This window comes from Natator depressus, chromosome 9 (assembly GCF_965152275.1).
Source record: "Natator depressus isolate rNatDep1 chromosome 9, rNatDep2.hap1, whole genome shotgun sequence".
In the NCBI taxonomy this organism is placed as follows: domain Eukaryota; kingdom Metazoa; phylum Chordata; order Testudines; family Cheloniidae; genus Natator; species Natator depressus.
The window spans coordinates 73682301-73698092 of NC_134242.1; the positions used below are offsets into that span (position 1 = coordinate 73682301).

The following is a 15792-nucleotide window of genomic DNA, read 5'->3' on the forward strand; positions in this document are numbered from 1 at the left end:
CAGGGCCATCTTTAGACATATGCAGCATACCTGACCGGGTAGGACACCCGCAAATTTGGGGCACCCCTGGGTCTTAGTGTCCACCCATCCCATTCTTCCTATCTCTGTTCTGACCCTTCCTGCAGGCTCCCATAGCTAGCTTACTCCAGAGGGGATCTAGTTACTTAAAAGTGAAAAAGCCTTCCACCCTGCCAGACCTATTAACACAACATTAAAACTGTTAAAGAGCCATTCAAGTGGCAATGAAGCCATTTAACAGGCATTTGCCAACCCCCAGGTATATACTGTCAGTTTCTGAATTTACTGACAAAAACAGTTATGCATTACAGTAATATTTACTCAGAACATGTTAGTCTACAGGATCTTAGTTTAAAAATTGCTTTAAAATATTTCATTAGGGTGTTGCTGAAAATGACAAAGTCGCATCTCTAAAAAATCCTTGAAGAGAGCCCTTAAAGGGACTACACCCCTTTCCTGCCAGATAGCTGGACAAACCAGTTTCCCTTTCTTAACTTCTGACTATCTGATGAACTAGTTTTAAGACAACCCTCTAGCAAAATCAGTACCTTTGTAAGATATAAAATCCTTTGTTATGCCTAAAATCTTTGGAAACATATTTTTTAAAGTTGGTGAAATTTCATAAACATGTCTATTGTTATGGAGATCACACAAAGTAAATTGGTGTTCCCTTTTTCTAAAAGCAATGAACATTGTTATGAACACACTAAACCTCTGTGACTGATTAATTTAAAATAATGTCTTTGTTTCAGTGAGTTAAATATGTAGTAATCTGGAATGATTACTTTCTGAAGGCTTAAGAGTACATTTAAAATATAAAATCAGCTTAGAAATACTGATTAAGAAAATGTAAAACAGAGAAGAGCTGCATCATGTATTCCATAATATTTAATGTTGTTTTTAGCAGGACAGCTGACTTGCCCTTATTACAAAGTTTTTGCAAATAAATCTCTGACAAACTTCAGGGTATATCAAAAAACCCGCAACTGACATTTTTTATTCCCAAATGTAGTGCTTTTAATTAGGTACCTTCTGCGTGTCCATTCTTCACCTTCTGGCATGCAGTGGAAAACATGCTCCATTTTCTTTAGAAAGAAATTGCAGAAGAGTGTTTTTTTCAAATGTCATTTGCTTCATTTGGGTTCAGGGATTTGGCTGGAAGAGGGTGATCAGGGAGTGGGAGGGAAGAGAGGAGGGAGACAGTGGGGAGAGGACAGGGCCTGGGCAGAGTGAGTGCGGGGCCTGGGGAGGACCAGGAGTGGAGTATGGGTGGGGCCACAGGCAGAAGAGGTGGGCTGGGGAGCTAGCCTCCCCAAGCGGCAGCTTCACCCACCACCCATGACAGCAGGTAAGAGCAGGTTGGCTCCCGCACACCCAGTGCGCGCTGCAGTGTCTTTAGGCAGGGGCTGTATTCACAGAGCCGAATGCGCTGGTGCCGCACATTCTGCATGAGGGAGAGGGTACGGGGGTCTCTGCAGGGAACTGTGACTCTCCGCCGCCTTGAAACAGGCCGGGCAGCTCAATATCCTTTGCTGCCTTGTTCCGCCCCCGACCTGGGCTGCGAGCCTGGGCTGCCATCAGGCATAGGGGCACCAGTTTAATAATGCTGCGTAGGGCCCCATAAATCCTAAGGACGGCCCTGTCCCTGTATGGGAGATCAGTCTACATGTGTGAGGAAGTCTTTCTTTCTCTAAACAAGTTTTGTGTCCTTCAGAACTCCTATTTCACCAAGTTCTGTTTCCCGGCCCAGTCCTTAGCCAGACTGTTCTCTGGCTTTTTGTGGCCTAATTTAATTCCCAGGGCACAATTTCATCTGCTGTCAGGCTTTCCTTTTCCAGCATGGATATCTCTCAAGCACACTCTGCTGCTCCCATCAATCCAGGAATCCCTGGCATGGAGGAACTCCCAATGAATATTGCCTCTGCTTCTCAGATAGGGAAGCCTCCAGGTTTTTAATATTGCATTGAAACAGTTTTTATCATTTAATTTCCTAGGTGGTGTTTTTAAACAGAAAAAATAGGAAAAGAAAATCTTTGATCTGTGGGGCATGTATAGCTTGTAGAATCCCTAATCTGGAAATATTGGGCTTGCGGATTTAATATGAACTGACAATTCTGTCATCAAAACTTGTAGTCCCCAAGAGCGCATGTAGGGCACAACCTGGAGAGATGATGAGAGCTCTCACCTTCCTCTGAGAAGGTGCCTAGCACCTTAAAGGGTCAGGCCCTTAACCTCTTGCACAATATTCAAGACAAGTTTCAAGCTTCAGCCTTCAGACATTTTTGCTGTAGTCTTATTTTTAAAAAGTGTGGTTGGAATTATTTTAAAATGGGGAAAAATGTATTTTTTCACTGTCTTCTGACTAAAAAATGGTGGCAGCTATTTTGCTCTCAAACTTTCCTCCAAAAGGTCTGAGCATGTGAAATTAGGGATTGAAATGGTAAATGCTTTGCAACTGGCATCTGATGCTATATATAGGATCAAATTCTCTGTTGGTGAAACTCCATTGACTTCAGTCGATTTACACCAGTGAAGAATTTGGCCCATAGTGAGTTTTCTAGTAGTATTTGTAAAATACATATTTTTTTACTTAAAAATGTAATTGTGTTACATTGGGTAGAGGATTTAATATTTCAAATTAGTTTTACATTAACTCCATCTAATTAGGATTGCCTGTTTCTAAGTAACACTCCTTTGGAGCAGAATAATGCAGGAGGCAAAACATAGTTGTACACAATAAGCTCTTCCAGTGATTAAAAGAGACCTGCCAAACCAAGTGTCAGGCATGATAGAGTTCTCTTTCTATAAGGGTTCCATAGTTAGTTAATTTTTTTCAGGCAGCTTGATTCTTAGCCTTGAAAACAAGATCAGATTATTTATCTAGGCTAATGAACATTTCTAAATTGGGAATGGAAAACAGATAAATGTGATGCATCACATGTAAAGGGGCAGATTGTGTTTTTCCATGAGTTTTAACAATATAACTACAAAAATTAGGAAAGATTGACACGAGAAAGTATTAATCATCTTAAAAACAAAAATAAGGCAAGAGTTCTGTTAGGGTCGTTTCACTCATGGCAAATCCATGTTAACCAGAACTGTGCATAAAATCGATTCTTGCTCTTATCATGTGAACATGAGTTTCCTTACCAGGTGTGGAGAGGGATGACACATGCAATAAACTGATTTACAAAACCAGCAGAACAGTTTCATAGCATGGTTTATACCACATTTATGTAAATATATGTATTTTTAAACATGGTCCTTACTTATTATGCTCTTTTAGTATGTGTACAGACAAGATCCAATAATGGAATATGGTGCTTTTAACCTCTAGTTCACTAGTTCAGGTCCAACCCAGGTTGGTAGTGTACAAAAGTCATTACCAACTAATGGCTCTTTGGTGGCTTAGGCCTGGTCTACATGCAGGTTTTGTAGTTATAACTCAGTTAGGAGCGTGATTTTTTTTTTTTACTGAAATAGATACAATGGCACAACTCAAAGCGTGGATGGATTAACACCAGTATAAATGTGCCTTAACCTGTATAGCTTATTCCTCTTCCCATACAGGAATAAACTAGACCCTATAAGCACATTTTATCCTGTATAACTGCATCCATAGACTTGGAGTGGGGATGGGGTTGTACTATACCTCTACAGTTAAAGTGATACATCTTTTGTAGGTAGACAAGGCAGATGAAATGAGATGATAGACTCAATTGTAAATGTGTCCATTTCACAATTGGTACTAATTGACATTTGCAGGTATGTTGAGTTCCCACCCTGCTCTGAACAGGGTCTACACACAACTAGTTGACATTTATTCTCTTCCTGGGGTTTGGCTTTATTGATAAATCACAGAATATTTTTTGATATTTTGATATTTATTGATAAATCACAGAATTACAAACACTTCAGCCTAGGTGTTCTTCTCCTCAAACACTGCTGTTTTAAGGGTTTCCTTGCGGAGATCTCTCTGACCTACAGCCCAGTTCCTTTTACCCAAATTGCCACTCCTGCTTCCCTTATTATCCAGGGTGGAGTTAATGAGCTGTACCTGCCGCAGTCAGCATTTTCCTGGAGGATTCTAACACCTGCTGATGGGGTGGGGAAGCAGAAGAACCTGTCCATATGGTACAGTGCCCTTATTTGTAGTTTTTTTAGAGAAGCCAATGATGGAATGGATATGGAGACTGTATATATCTTTTGAAATAGGCTAACTAGAATAAGTTTGAGGCACATAACAGAAGATATGATGTGCATGGTCACTCTCTGTGTTGTACCTGTCTAAGAACTTGGTTATTGACATATGACCACAGTTTGAGGTCTATAAACGGAACAACAGAGCTGTTTGAGTTGGTGTAGGAAAAGTTGAAAAAAAGTTCAATGCAGGCTGTAGAACCTTATTTTTATTTCTTTCCTCAAAGGATGTTGGGAATACAGAAACACTGAATATGCAAATTATACCGAAAATGTATTTGACTTTGCCACCTGGACTTCACTAAGACATGCAATGCATACCAGTCATTTCAAAGCTACCAGCTTCTAAATATTTTAAATTACATGTTAGCTTTAAATCTTTGTCTAAAACAGTTAATCACAGAACTGTAGCTGACAGAAAATATCAGTTAAAATTTTGATGCTGACATGAGACAACATGTTTTTATTTCAACTATAACAGATGGCATTTACACTCCAAACTAAGGCTCCATTATGCACAAATGTTAACATGGGAACATAGGAATTGCACACTAGATCAAACCCGTGGTCTATCTAGTCCTGCATTCCATCCCCAACCATGAACCCCGAAGCATGAGGTTTAATGTCTCTTCCTCACTTTGTTAGCATTAATGGTTATAACTCTGGGTATTTTTAATATCCATATAAATATCCAATCTCTTTTTGGATCTTGCCAGGTTTTTGGCTTTAATGACATCCCATAACAATGAGTTCCACAACTTAATTATGCATTGAGTGAAAAAAGTATTTCCTTTTATTGGTTTTGACTTTGCCACCTTTACATTTCATTGAATAGCCTCTTGTTCTTTTGTTATGAAACAGGGAAAAGCAAAGCTCCTGATCTCTATTCCATTCATTCTTTATATATACCATGTGCTCTCTTATTCATCTCCTTTCTAAGGAAACAATCCAGATTTTTTCAATCTGTCTTCATTTGAAAGTTTTCCCATACCCCTAATCCTTTTCCATTGCTCTTCTCCGAACCCCCTCTAATTCTGAAATGTTATATGTCGTTGAATATGTGTCTGTAACCTGTCATCCTTTTGGGAAGTAGGAACTGCCTCAACAACCTTCAAAATAAGTGACTGGAATGCAGGAGGAAAGGGCAGGCTTTGCTGAGGGCCGAAGTGTCAACAGCAAAAAAAGTCACTTCTCACTTCCATCCCTTTTGATTTAAATTAATAGCTGTCCAGTGGTACTTCTTTGCCTACATATTTAACCACACAGAAGAGGTCTGGTCCTTTGGCTTTCTGCTGATGCACATCAATAACATTAATAATGCCTGTGTGCAAACAGAGGCGTAGGAGTAGGGAGCAGCCAGGGTGTGAACTAAAGGCACAAAAACTTGGCTGCATCTGCTGGTTGCATTTGTCATTAGAATCTGTGAAGTTCATTTCCTGTCCTGTCACCTGATCACTCTAAAACCTGAATATCCCTCTTGCAAGCCAACAATGATTTTTTTTAGGTGTGAGAGATCTGAGTAGCCTTTAATATAACAGAAGCAGTTACATATTTTGAATCAAAACTAGTTGCCCATAAATATTCAAACACTGTGTATAGTATGTTCATTTTGGACCTAAATATTTTGCAAGTGAATTACATTTTATAGGGGGTGGGAAGAAGGAGGAATGTTCCTGCACGCATATGGTTTGTTTCAGGCCAAAACATTTTTTTCGATGACTGAGTTGTAAGCCTTTAAAAAACAGGTTTACAATGGAAGTGCTCACAGGCTAACTGGATCTTGTTATAATGTCATACTCACAATATCCAATTCTCTTTTGTAGTCACACAGCTCAGTTATAATGCATCATGGCTAGTTCTGTGAGACATGCTGCTCTTCCAAATGTATTCAGGGAATACAGCACCACAATATCCTCTTGTGTGCACTTAGTAAAAAGAAATATGCAAGGCTGAGTAGTTCTGAACCATGTGGTGTGCCAGCTTGCTCCCTGTCCTGCCAATTGTATAAAAATTATTTGGCAATCAAGAACTGTCTCTTGTTGAGAGGGTGCTTGCTAGCTTCATGTGATGCTCCTTTGTGAAAGTTCATGCACAGGGCCGTACTTAGGCATACGCAGCATATGCGACTGTGTAGGGCACCTGAAAATTTGGGGCACCATTCCCCTCGCTGACTGCTGCGGGAATCCTCTCTTCTCTGGCCCCTCCCCTGCGCTGGGCCAGGAGGCTTCTCCCGGCTCCCAACCCTGCCCCCTCCCTCCCCCACTCCCCAACACACAGTAACACACTGGCTCTGTCTCACACACACACACCTGTATTATTGTTGTTGTTATTACTGCTTGGTACTTCCTGTCAAAATGCTTGTGATGAGCCAGGAGTGGCTAGGGACTGCAGGAGCGCCGTGGGCTCTGGCAAGATGCAGCCCCCATGTTAGAGTGCGAAGCCTGCCTTGAGCCACTGCCGCAGCGTTTGCGGTGTACGAAGCTTGAAGCTCGGTGTGTGTCAGCAATGGGGGGGTTCTGGGAGTCCATGGGCGGGGGTGGTGGCTGTGCCCCCTCAACACACTGGGGTCACTGCCTTCAGTGGAGCATCGGGGCACCAGTTTAATAATACTGCGTAGGGCCCATAAATCCTAAGGATGGCCCTGGTCATGCAGCATGTTTAAATAAGTCTAAAATGTTCTCAGAATAGTTTTCTGTCTTGGGTAATAATTTCCAACCAAACATTTTTAACCACGTTCCAAGAACCACAACTTTTTTTCCTTCTAAGATCAAAGAATGATGTAGGGAAAAAGAAATAAAAAACCTACCCTTTCACTCAGAGGATCTCAGACATCTTTTTATCTGGCAAACGGCAAACTAACTACAGTGCCAAACTCCTTCAGAATCGGAAACAATGCAATGTTCCTCCTAATTACGTACTTGGAAACAGAGGAATAAATCTCTTGGTGCTTGTAACCAAGGTGAAATACATGATCCCTTCCTTTCTCATGCATACACGTACATGCTTTTATGCTGTTTCTGGCTCTAAAAGGTTGTAAGACCCCAACAGGGTCTTAGTTTGATCTTGCAGCTTCTGGACCTGAGTATATATTCCTATCCTCCCCTTTAGTGAATTTCACAAGTTAATCAGTGGCTTATTTTTTTGCTTATACAGAAGGTGTTTACTGCAAATATGAAATGGTATCTGTAAACCAGTTTAGCACTGGTAACTCAACGACCTCTTCTCATGAACTACCGCCGTTGCTCTGTAGGTGTCTTATCCTGTGTTATACAGGAGGTCAGACTAGAAGATCACAATAATCCCTCCTGGCCTTGGACTCTATGAAACTAGTCATCAGTTACTACCTGAGGAATTCAAAGTGCCCATAGTTGCAATATTGTGTGTATGCAATTTAACTTCACTGCAGGATCAGGGCTTAAGCCCGATTCCACAAGGTAAGCACATCCCTGACTTTCATTGTGTGAATAACCTCATTGACTTCGATGGTACTACTCCCCTTGGCTTTAAAGATACAATGCCCATCCCCAGCAGCCCCCGGGGCTGCATTGCCACTTGCAGCACCTCTCTGCAACAGGGCCAAATCCTGCAGTCCTCACTCAGGTTTCAGAGTAGCAGTCATGTTAGTCTGTATCCGCAAAAAGAAAAGGAGTACTGGTGGCACCTTAGAGACTTAGATGCATCCGACGAAGTGAGCTGTAGCTCACGAAAGCTTATGCTCAAATAAATTTGTTAGTCTCTAAGGTGCCACAAGTACTGCTTTTCTTTTCACCTTACCTGATCACTCTTGTTACAATGTGTATGGTAACACCCATTGTTTCATGTTCTTTATGTATATAAATCTCCCCACTGTATTTTTCACTGAATGCATCCGATGAAGTGAGCTGTGGCTCACGAAAGCTTATGCTCAAATAAAATTGTTAATTTCTAAGGTGCCACAAGTACTCTTCTTTTAGTCCTCACTCCGTTTTCCCCAGGCAAAACAGGGGGACCAGACAGCAAGTATGAAATATCAGGGCACTTTTTTTCTTTTCTTGCAGGGGAGTAGAGGGAGGTATCCTTGCCTATATAACTCCAAACCCCTAACACAGGGGACGGTCCCGATAATAGCCGGAGGTCTGGTCCCCCTAACTCCCACTGACTGCAATAAGCAGCAGTACCCGCGACAAGGCAGGATCACACCCCACCCCGTGCTGGGTCGCCTCTGGCCCCGGTGTCCGTTTGACCCCCTGGGGCTCTGGGCTGCCACCGTCAGCGAGAGGCGGTCAGCACGGACCGTGCAGTGGGGATCCCGCCTCAGGGCGGCTGCAGGCAGCATCCTCCGCGGCACGGCTGCTGGCCTGGAGCGGGTCCCCCCGCACCCACTTTGCAGCGAGGCGACGCTCGTGGGCGGGGGAGGGGGAAGGGCGCCCCCCGCGCAGCGGCCGGGCTCCGAATGCGCAGCCGGCTGAGGACGTTACAAAGGACGTGCATCACACCCACGCCATGGCTCACGTCATTCCCCGCCTCCCCCACACCGCCCGCTCCACGTGCGCCTCCCATCCCCCCCTCCCCGTGCCAAGGATTCTCCAGCCCGCCCTGACGTCATTCCCATGCTGCATCGGTGCCGCCCCCTCCCCGGCCGCCATGTTGGGGGAGGGGGCGCGGTGCGGGCAGAGCGGAGCCGCCCCCGCCGGGCAGCAGCAGTAGCAGAGCCAGTTCCTGCGCCGCCGCCGCGCTCTATGGGCCGGCGGAGGGGACCCGCCGGCTCGGCAGCGCGCTGCCCTTGAGGCCGCAGAAGCAGCAGCCGCCGCCGCGGAGCCGGGACATGAGCAGCGGCTGCGAGCGGCGGCGGCTCCCCGGCTAGCGGGCGCGGGGACATGGTGCCGTTCGCCCCTCTGGAGGACGCGGAGGAGCCGGAGCCCTGCCACAAAATGGAGCTGTGCATGAGTGGCGGCGAGGTCAGTGCGGGGCTCGGCCGGGGGCGGGCGCCGCGCAGCAGGAATGGGGGCGCCCGGCGGGCACCTGCTGTCTCCGCCCCACTCCCACGCTTGGGTCTGGCTGCTGGGGCAGCGGGGCGGAGAGCGAAAAGCTTGGAGCCCCCGGGGACACTCAGCCCCTCCTTGCCTCTCATCTCCTGATCTGCCGCCGGGAGCCTACCTGACCCCCACCCTGAGACTGTCAGTCCGTATCAACCCCCCCACCCTGAGACTGTCAGTCCGTATCAACCCCCCCACCCTGCGTCTGTCAGACCTCACCGGCCCCCCGATCCCGTGCTTGAGAGAGCCCACCTGCCCCCCATCCCGGTCCTGTCCCCTAGAGAGCTCACTTTCCCCCCACCAAGAGACTGTCCACCCCCGTCTGCTCCCCCTGAGAGCCTCCCTGCCCTTCACTTCGAGATCCTGCTCTCCCTAGCCCAAGTCTAGCAACCCCCCAGCCCAAGTCTAGCAGTCCTCCCCCAGAATTCCTCCGCACACTCTTCCTCCTCTAGTTCTCCTCAGAGCCCATGTGTGTCTCCACCCTTGAATCCTGCTGCCCCCAACTGCCACCTCTGGAGAGCCTGCTCATGCTTCACCCGGATGCTGTCCCAAAGAGTCTATGTGCCCCTTTCCCCTAGATCCTGCTGCCATCCCCTGAGAGCCCACCTGCCCCATCCTGATCTTGCTGTTCCCAGCTCCTGTCCCTCTAGATGTGGCTGTGACTCCCCTGAGAGCTCTGTTGTTCCTCACCCTTATTTTCCTGGCCCCCAAGAGACCACTTGCCCTTCACCCCAATTCTGCTGCCTGAAACAACCCAGCTAGGTCCCTCCTGTTACTCCAATCCTGCTGCCTCCAGCCACCCCCCCAGTGCCTACTATTCTTCATCTTCCTACTGCCCCCAGTCAGACTGAATAGATCCTGCATACTCCTCATCCTGGCCATCCTTAGCCACCCCTAGATCCCAGCTACACAGTGAATTTGACCTCATATTCTGAGAGCCTACTCATCCTAAATTGCCCCTTCAGTCATCACCCTGAACTCTGCATTCCTGAGGTCTCAAAGTGCCCATCAACCAGTCCATCCCAAAGAACTTGAGACTTCCCCCGACTCATCCCCTCAACTACTCCCCTGAGGCACCAGTCACTTCCTAAACCACAACCTTGAACTGTTCCCATCCCCTTCAGTTAGCTGCCACCTCCTTACACCCAGAGCCCTGCTGGTTACTGTTTCTAGGCTCAGCAGGAGCTGACAGACCTCTTCTCTCATGGATTTACGCTACCTGTAACACGTGCAAAGTTATAGCAGTGTCAGCTTCTCTTTGGATGAATTAATGGTCATTGAGTGTGAGATGTTAATTTGATGTGATGCTCAGTTCTGTGTGTGTTTAACTTAACAATTGCCAAGCTATTAGGTTGTGGTGAAGAAAATGCTGTTTGGTATTGGACTTCCTATAAACAATCCTGGTAATTTAAACACTCTTGCTGCTGTTATAGTTTTGTTAGACATTTATTTGGGTTTTTCTGATTGCAAAATTTTACCAATTAGCCTGTATTTTTGTGCCTGCATACAGAGGCTACTACCACATTTCTCATTAAATAACCATAGAGTACCTGCCAATTAGTGATTTATAGGGAGAAGTCTGAGATGAAGCAAGGGTTTTGGAACTTAGCAGTCGCAGAGTGAAATCAAAAGCTCTTGCTAGAGGAGTTTAAATAGTGCTTAAGCCTTACAGTTTCCTTACTTCCTCTTAAACAGAGACCTAGGCAGAAGTGGAGCACCAAATGCGATTTAGCTGCACTGTGTAATTTTTATATATGTATTTAGTACTGTATTTATCTAGTAGTAACAGCTCAGTATTATTATTTTATGCACTTAAATGTAGAAATCAGAAGTGCACTGGAACCTGGGATTCCAGAGTTGTCAGGTAAGACAGTTGAACTGAATGATCACACGTATGTGTCTGAGGGATTGATTTACATGTTACACATATGGAAGACGTTTTCTAAGTAAAAGCTTCTAAAAACAGGTCTCACTCACTTCCTGTGGTACATCGGGCTCTACTTAGTGAGGCAGTGCGTGCGTCCGTATGTACAAACATACATAAAGTATGCCTTGGATATTAAAGGTTTGGAGGGAATGAACTGTTTGTTACGAATTCATACAACTCTCTTAGATTTTTGGACGCACTGTAATTCCAGAACAGAAATTAGTATGCATGATGTTAAAACCAAATTGTTTGCCTAACAGTCTTTATTTTATATTCTCCTTTTATGTTTTAAATGCACAAAGGACTTTTCCTTGCAGCTGCATTTTCATAAACTAAAAATGCAAATATTTACCATTTTGCAATATACTATTTTGTATTAATTGGATCACACACATACAGTAGCATTTTTTGACTTCCTTTTAGAAAGTCCCTGTTCACTCAGTAACTGGATTTAAACTGTAGTTTATTTTGAGTTAAATCTTTTTTATATTGGTGGGGTTTGATCCTCTATGTAAATGTGTAGAATTAACCTTAATTTGTAGTGCTTCATGCCACTTCATGTTTTTGATTTGGAGGGTCTAAAGTGACCATGGACTCTGTGGAGTTGCAAGGAGTTAATAGTGGTGGTTTTTCAATAACTTATATTTTGCAGGGCAGGCCATTTACTCTAGTATCAGTGCTCCAGTCTGTTGGGTTAAATAGTTAAGGTGACCATTCAGAAATTATCTTTGAGGATATGCTTGTTGGCTAAATTTATCCCATGTTTTAAGGTAGATAAATACATTTCCAGTGAAATGGCACTTATTTTTTGAACTGACAATTGAGGAGGGAAAATAAAATATTTATTATGGGAAGTACTGTTGTTTTAAGGCATAAAACCAACTTCTAAGGAGTTAGAAATAAGTTTTCCCTGTGGATAATTTATTCAAAGTTGCCCAGTTCAGTTTTTCTGCACTTTTCCTCTCAAGCATCAGAGGCACTGGACTAAATGGACTCTGGTCTTATTTGGTGTGGTAATTCTTATGTTCCTGTGACAAAAATGAGAAGTCACTTAGTAATCACTGACACTGTTTCCTATAAACTGTCCTCTTCTAAATGAGTGAGTTAAGGATGTTAAGGATCTCTGTCAAATAGTTTACGCTTCATATGTATGGCGAATGAAATATATTTTTACAACAGTCTGTATACACAAATGTTTTCATGTTATTAAATAGATGAAAACTAAGTTTTTGCTTATAAATATCTATGCAGTAATAACAGTATACTACATGGGAACTAGAAAGTGAAAGTGACCAGGACACTATTTAAAGTGACATGTTGGCCATGTCTTTTTTTAATAGTTGTTCTACAAATGTAATCTGTCTCCCAAGATGAGAACATGAATGGAACTTTGAGAATTTGGCTTTGATCCTACAGTTGGATTTGTCTAGCCCAATCCCCATTGGAAATACTGGAGCTCCATGTGAGTGCAAGGATCTGCTTGTCCAGATACAATTGCAGAGTCAGAGCCAGATTCTCAGTTTGGTTCATGCCTTCCTCATTTGACTTTTTGGTTCACTTGAATTACATCTTATCCATTCATTTCAGTTGGCTCTACAGCCAATTTAGGAGCAATCTGAAGGAGAGGTTGTGCCCTGTATTTGTTTCTTTATGATGTATAAAATACCTGAAAGGTGGTATGACAGAGCTCTTTATATGTACATTGTGAGCTTTTTAAAGCTCTTATTGAAAGGGACTTGGTGTCAAATCTTTACCAAAACAAAAAGAAACTACTTTTTATCTACCTGGGTGTTCAGGAGCTTTACTTAAATGTGGAACAACATGTTAAATAAAAATAACTTACTCTTTCCTATCGAGTTTCACATATGTTTTCTTTGATGTACTGCTTTATTTGTCCATTGACTCTCCCTTGGAAACAGTGATCAAGGATTGAAATTACGTTAAACAAAAAAGTGGACATTTTTGTGAGGGGAGAGGTAGGACATCTTTCTAATCTTATTTATACACGTTAAAGAAAGAAATAGGATGTAACTTCTTTTTCAGGTCACCTTTACAGTGTCTGTAGAATCTATGGCCACTTTGACTTTAAAGATAAGTCAAGTGAATTTCATCGTTACTCATACCAAAAGATGCTTCTATTTTTGAAGGTTAATTAAACCTGTAGGATGTGTTTCATTGTGCTTTTGTGTGTTTCCATAGAGAAATAGTGTAAGATAATACTAGGAAATCTATTTCACTCTGCGTTTCTAGTTATCTTGTAAAGCGTCATTAACAAATGTTTGACTTTCTCATATTGAAACAGACTAAGACAAGTTTTGGTTAAAAAAAATTCATTCAACAAAACCAGAAATCCTGTTGAGTATGAACCCCTCTGTTCAAGGGCTCATACCAAAACATACTTGGGTTATAAAGTTCCTGTAAGATTGGCAAGAAGTTAAAAGCATCTTCTATTCAGCAAACATGGTTGTTGTTAAAAGTGGAAAACTTATTGCAGTGTCTAATAGGTCAGGCAGTTTAAGCAAAATGAACATTGTACGTATGCCCACAGATGTATTTAGAACTTCAAAGCTAATTGTAAAGAGAACTGTTTTATGTACAAATGCAAGAAGGCCTGCATATACCTACCAAAAGCTGTAACTCTCCAAGAAGTTGTGTGGGGTTGGGTCTTTTAGACGTGAAGTGTTTTTGAACAATTAGGTTATATTGAACAATTCACTCATTCTAGAGAAGCTAGCCAGATACACACAGAAGACAAGCAAATTCTGGCACTACTAAGAAACATAAGTAAACTTGTTTGTTTACAACATATATTCAGTTTTCAAGGTCAATCTTTAAAAATGTCATTAAAATTAATAATTTACTTGTACTAATATTGCATTTTTGTGTTTTGATACTATTTCAGCATTCTTGCACTACTTTAGCATTTTCTTTTGAAGAGAGTAAGGGGGAATTGAAAATTTCTCTCTGTTTGGAAACATCACATGCATTAAGAAATGCAAAGAGCTACTTAAATTGGGTATTAATCAACCTTTAATCAAATAAAGGTGGTAATATGCAAAATTAGAATTAGTGTTAGCTTCAAAATCCTGTGTCTTTTAATTGGGTTTATTACATCTGTCAGTCCCTTCAGTTAGCATCTATTAGTTTTGTAAATTGTTTTGCTCATGCTGTAAGCTCTTTGAAGAATAGATATGTACATGGGAAAACTATCTCTTCATTGGTTAAAATCCACAAGGAAATAAAATCAGAATAACAGTGACCAGAAATGAAATTATTCAACCATTAAAAAAAGGGATATTTGCTTAGGGTAATGCCGTTAGTTTTGGAGAAGGCAAATATTGTTATGTATATGAGTTAAGCCTTCCTATTTTTGTTGTTGTGCCAAGTCTCTGCATCTTTTTTTCTGGTGCTTATTGTTGTATCAGTTTGAAACAAGTGTGCATCACTTTGATTTTGGCTGCTGTTTATAAGACATCCTTTTAAATTTTGTTCTTTTCATATTTTGATAAATACTGACCCATATAAAGACTGGTGTACACTATTGGCAGAGTATCTAGAAACTAGGCATACAACTGTTATGAATATTGGCAGTCTGGGATGGTGAATTAAGTACCTAAATTTGTGTTTGGCTGAAAGTTTACAAGACTTATAACCTGTTTTTGAAGATACAAGAATTGAGAGGCGTAGTAGTAGTTTTATAACTTGTGAATTGATGTCAGTGCTCAGGCACCACAATGATAGACAACTTTGTGAAAACCGACATAAATGAGAACAGGTTTTACAAAAATATCTAAGCACACACATACTTTTAACAGTATCTGAAACCAGTGAATTAATGCTAGTTGTGGAACTACATACTATAATGATTGGTATTACTGTTTTTGTTTACTACTTTAGAAGTTGGGGTAGCTTATCTTGGAATTGTTTGTTGTGGAGTATGAACCTCTGAAAATACCAGTGCTGGTCTTTTCAGTTAGATTACTTGAAGTAGTCCACCAGGATAGCTTGCAAGAAACTTTGCTGCAGCTCTAGCTGAAGGAATATCATTATATGCTAGTTAACACAGTTGTCATCTGGGATATGAACTAATTTACATATTTAGACCTCTTCATTAAGTTAAGGAACAAGTTTAAATACATCCCCATCAACTTTAAATCTTACCTATTTCATTGTCCATCCTCTGTCTTTCAATAACCTCAGTAAACACAATCATCCTGGTGCTATTCTAGCTCTTTTCTGAATTTCCTTTATGGACCACAGTTTCCTTCCATATACTAAATACTGTTCTATTAACTGTCTATCAAAGAATTTTTCAATTTAAATTTAGCCAATTTTGAGGATGGAATGAATTTTACCAGTAAACTTAGTTCATTTTGACTAAGGATACTTGTGAAATTCATTCTGTCCTTGAAATTGACTAGCAAAGGCGATTTTATTGTATTAAAGACTTTGTAGACATTTATTTTTAAAAACAAAATTAAAATAACAGTTTGAGTGCATTTTTCACATCCATGCCTTCTGTGAAATCATGATTTATGCAGGGCCCTCGCTATAACTGATATGGGACACACTTACAGTGCAGCTGCCCCAATCTAGTTAAAGCTTATAGTGTGGAAGGAGCCTTACTATGTC

At 42.1% G+C, this 15792-nt stretch overlaps 1 protein-coding gene and 1 long non-coding RNA gene across 2 annotated transcripts in view; one reads left to right on the top strand and one right to left on the bottom strand.

Moving 5' to 3' along the window:
• Positions 1-15792, bottom strand: part of LOC141993566 (uncharacterized) — a 40298-nt gene that overhangs the window by 22645 nt on the left and 1861 nt on the right. The window lies entirely within an intron of this gene.
• RPS6KA6 (ribosomal protein S6 kinase A6) overlaps positions 8990-15792 on the top strand; it is a 73177-nt gene continuing 66374 nt past the window's right edge. Inside the window, exon 1 of the mRNA XM_074963110.1 lies at positions 8990-9155. Coding sequence (XP_074819211.1) covers positions 9075-9155 — 81 coding nt within the window. The 5' untranslated portion in view covers positions 8990-9074. The remainder of the gene's footprint in view (positions 9156-15792) is intronic.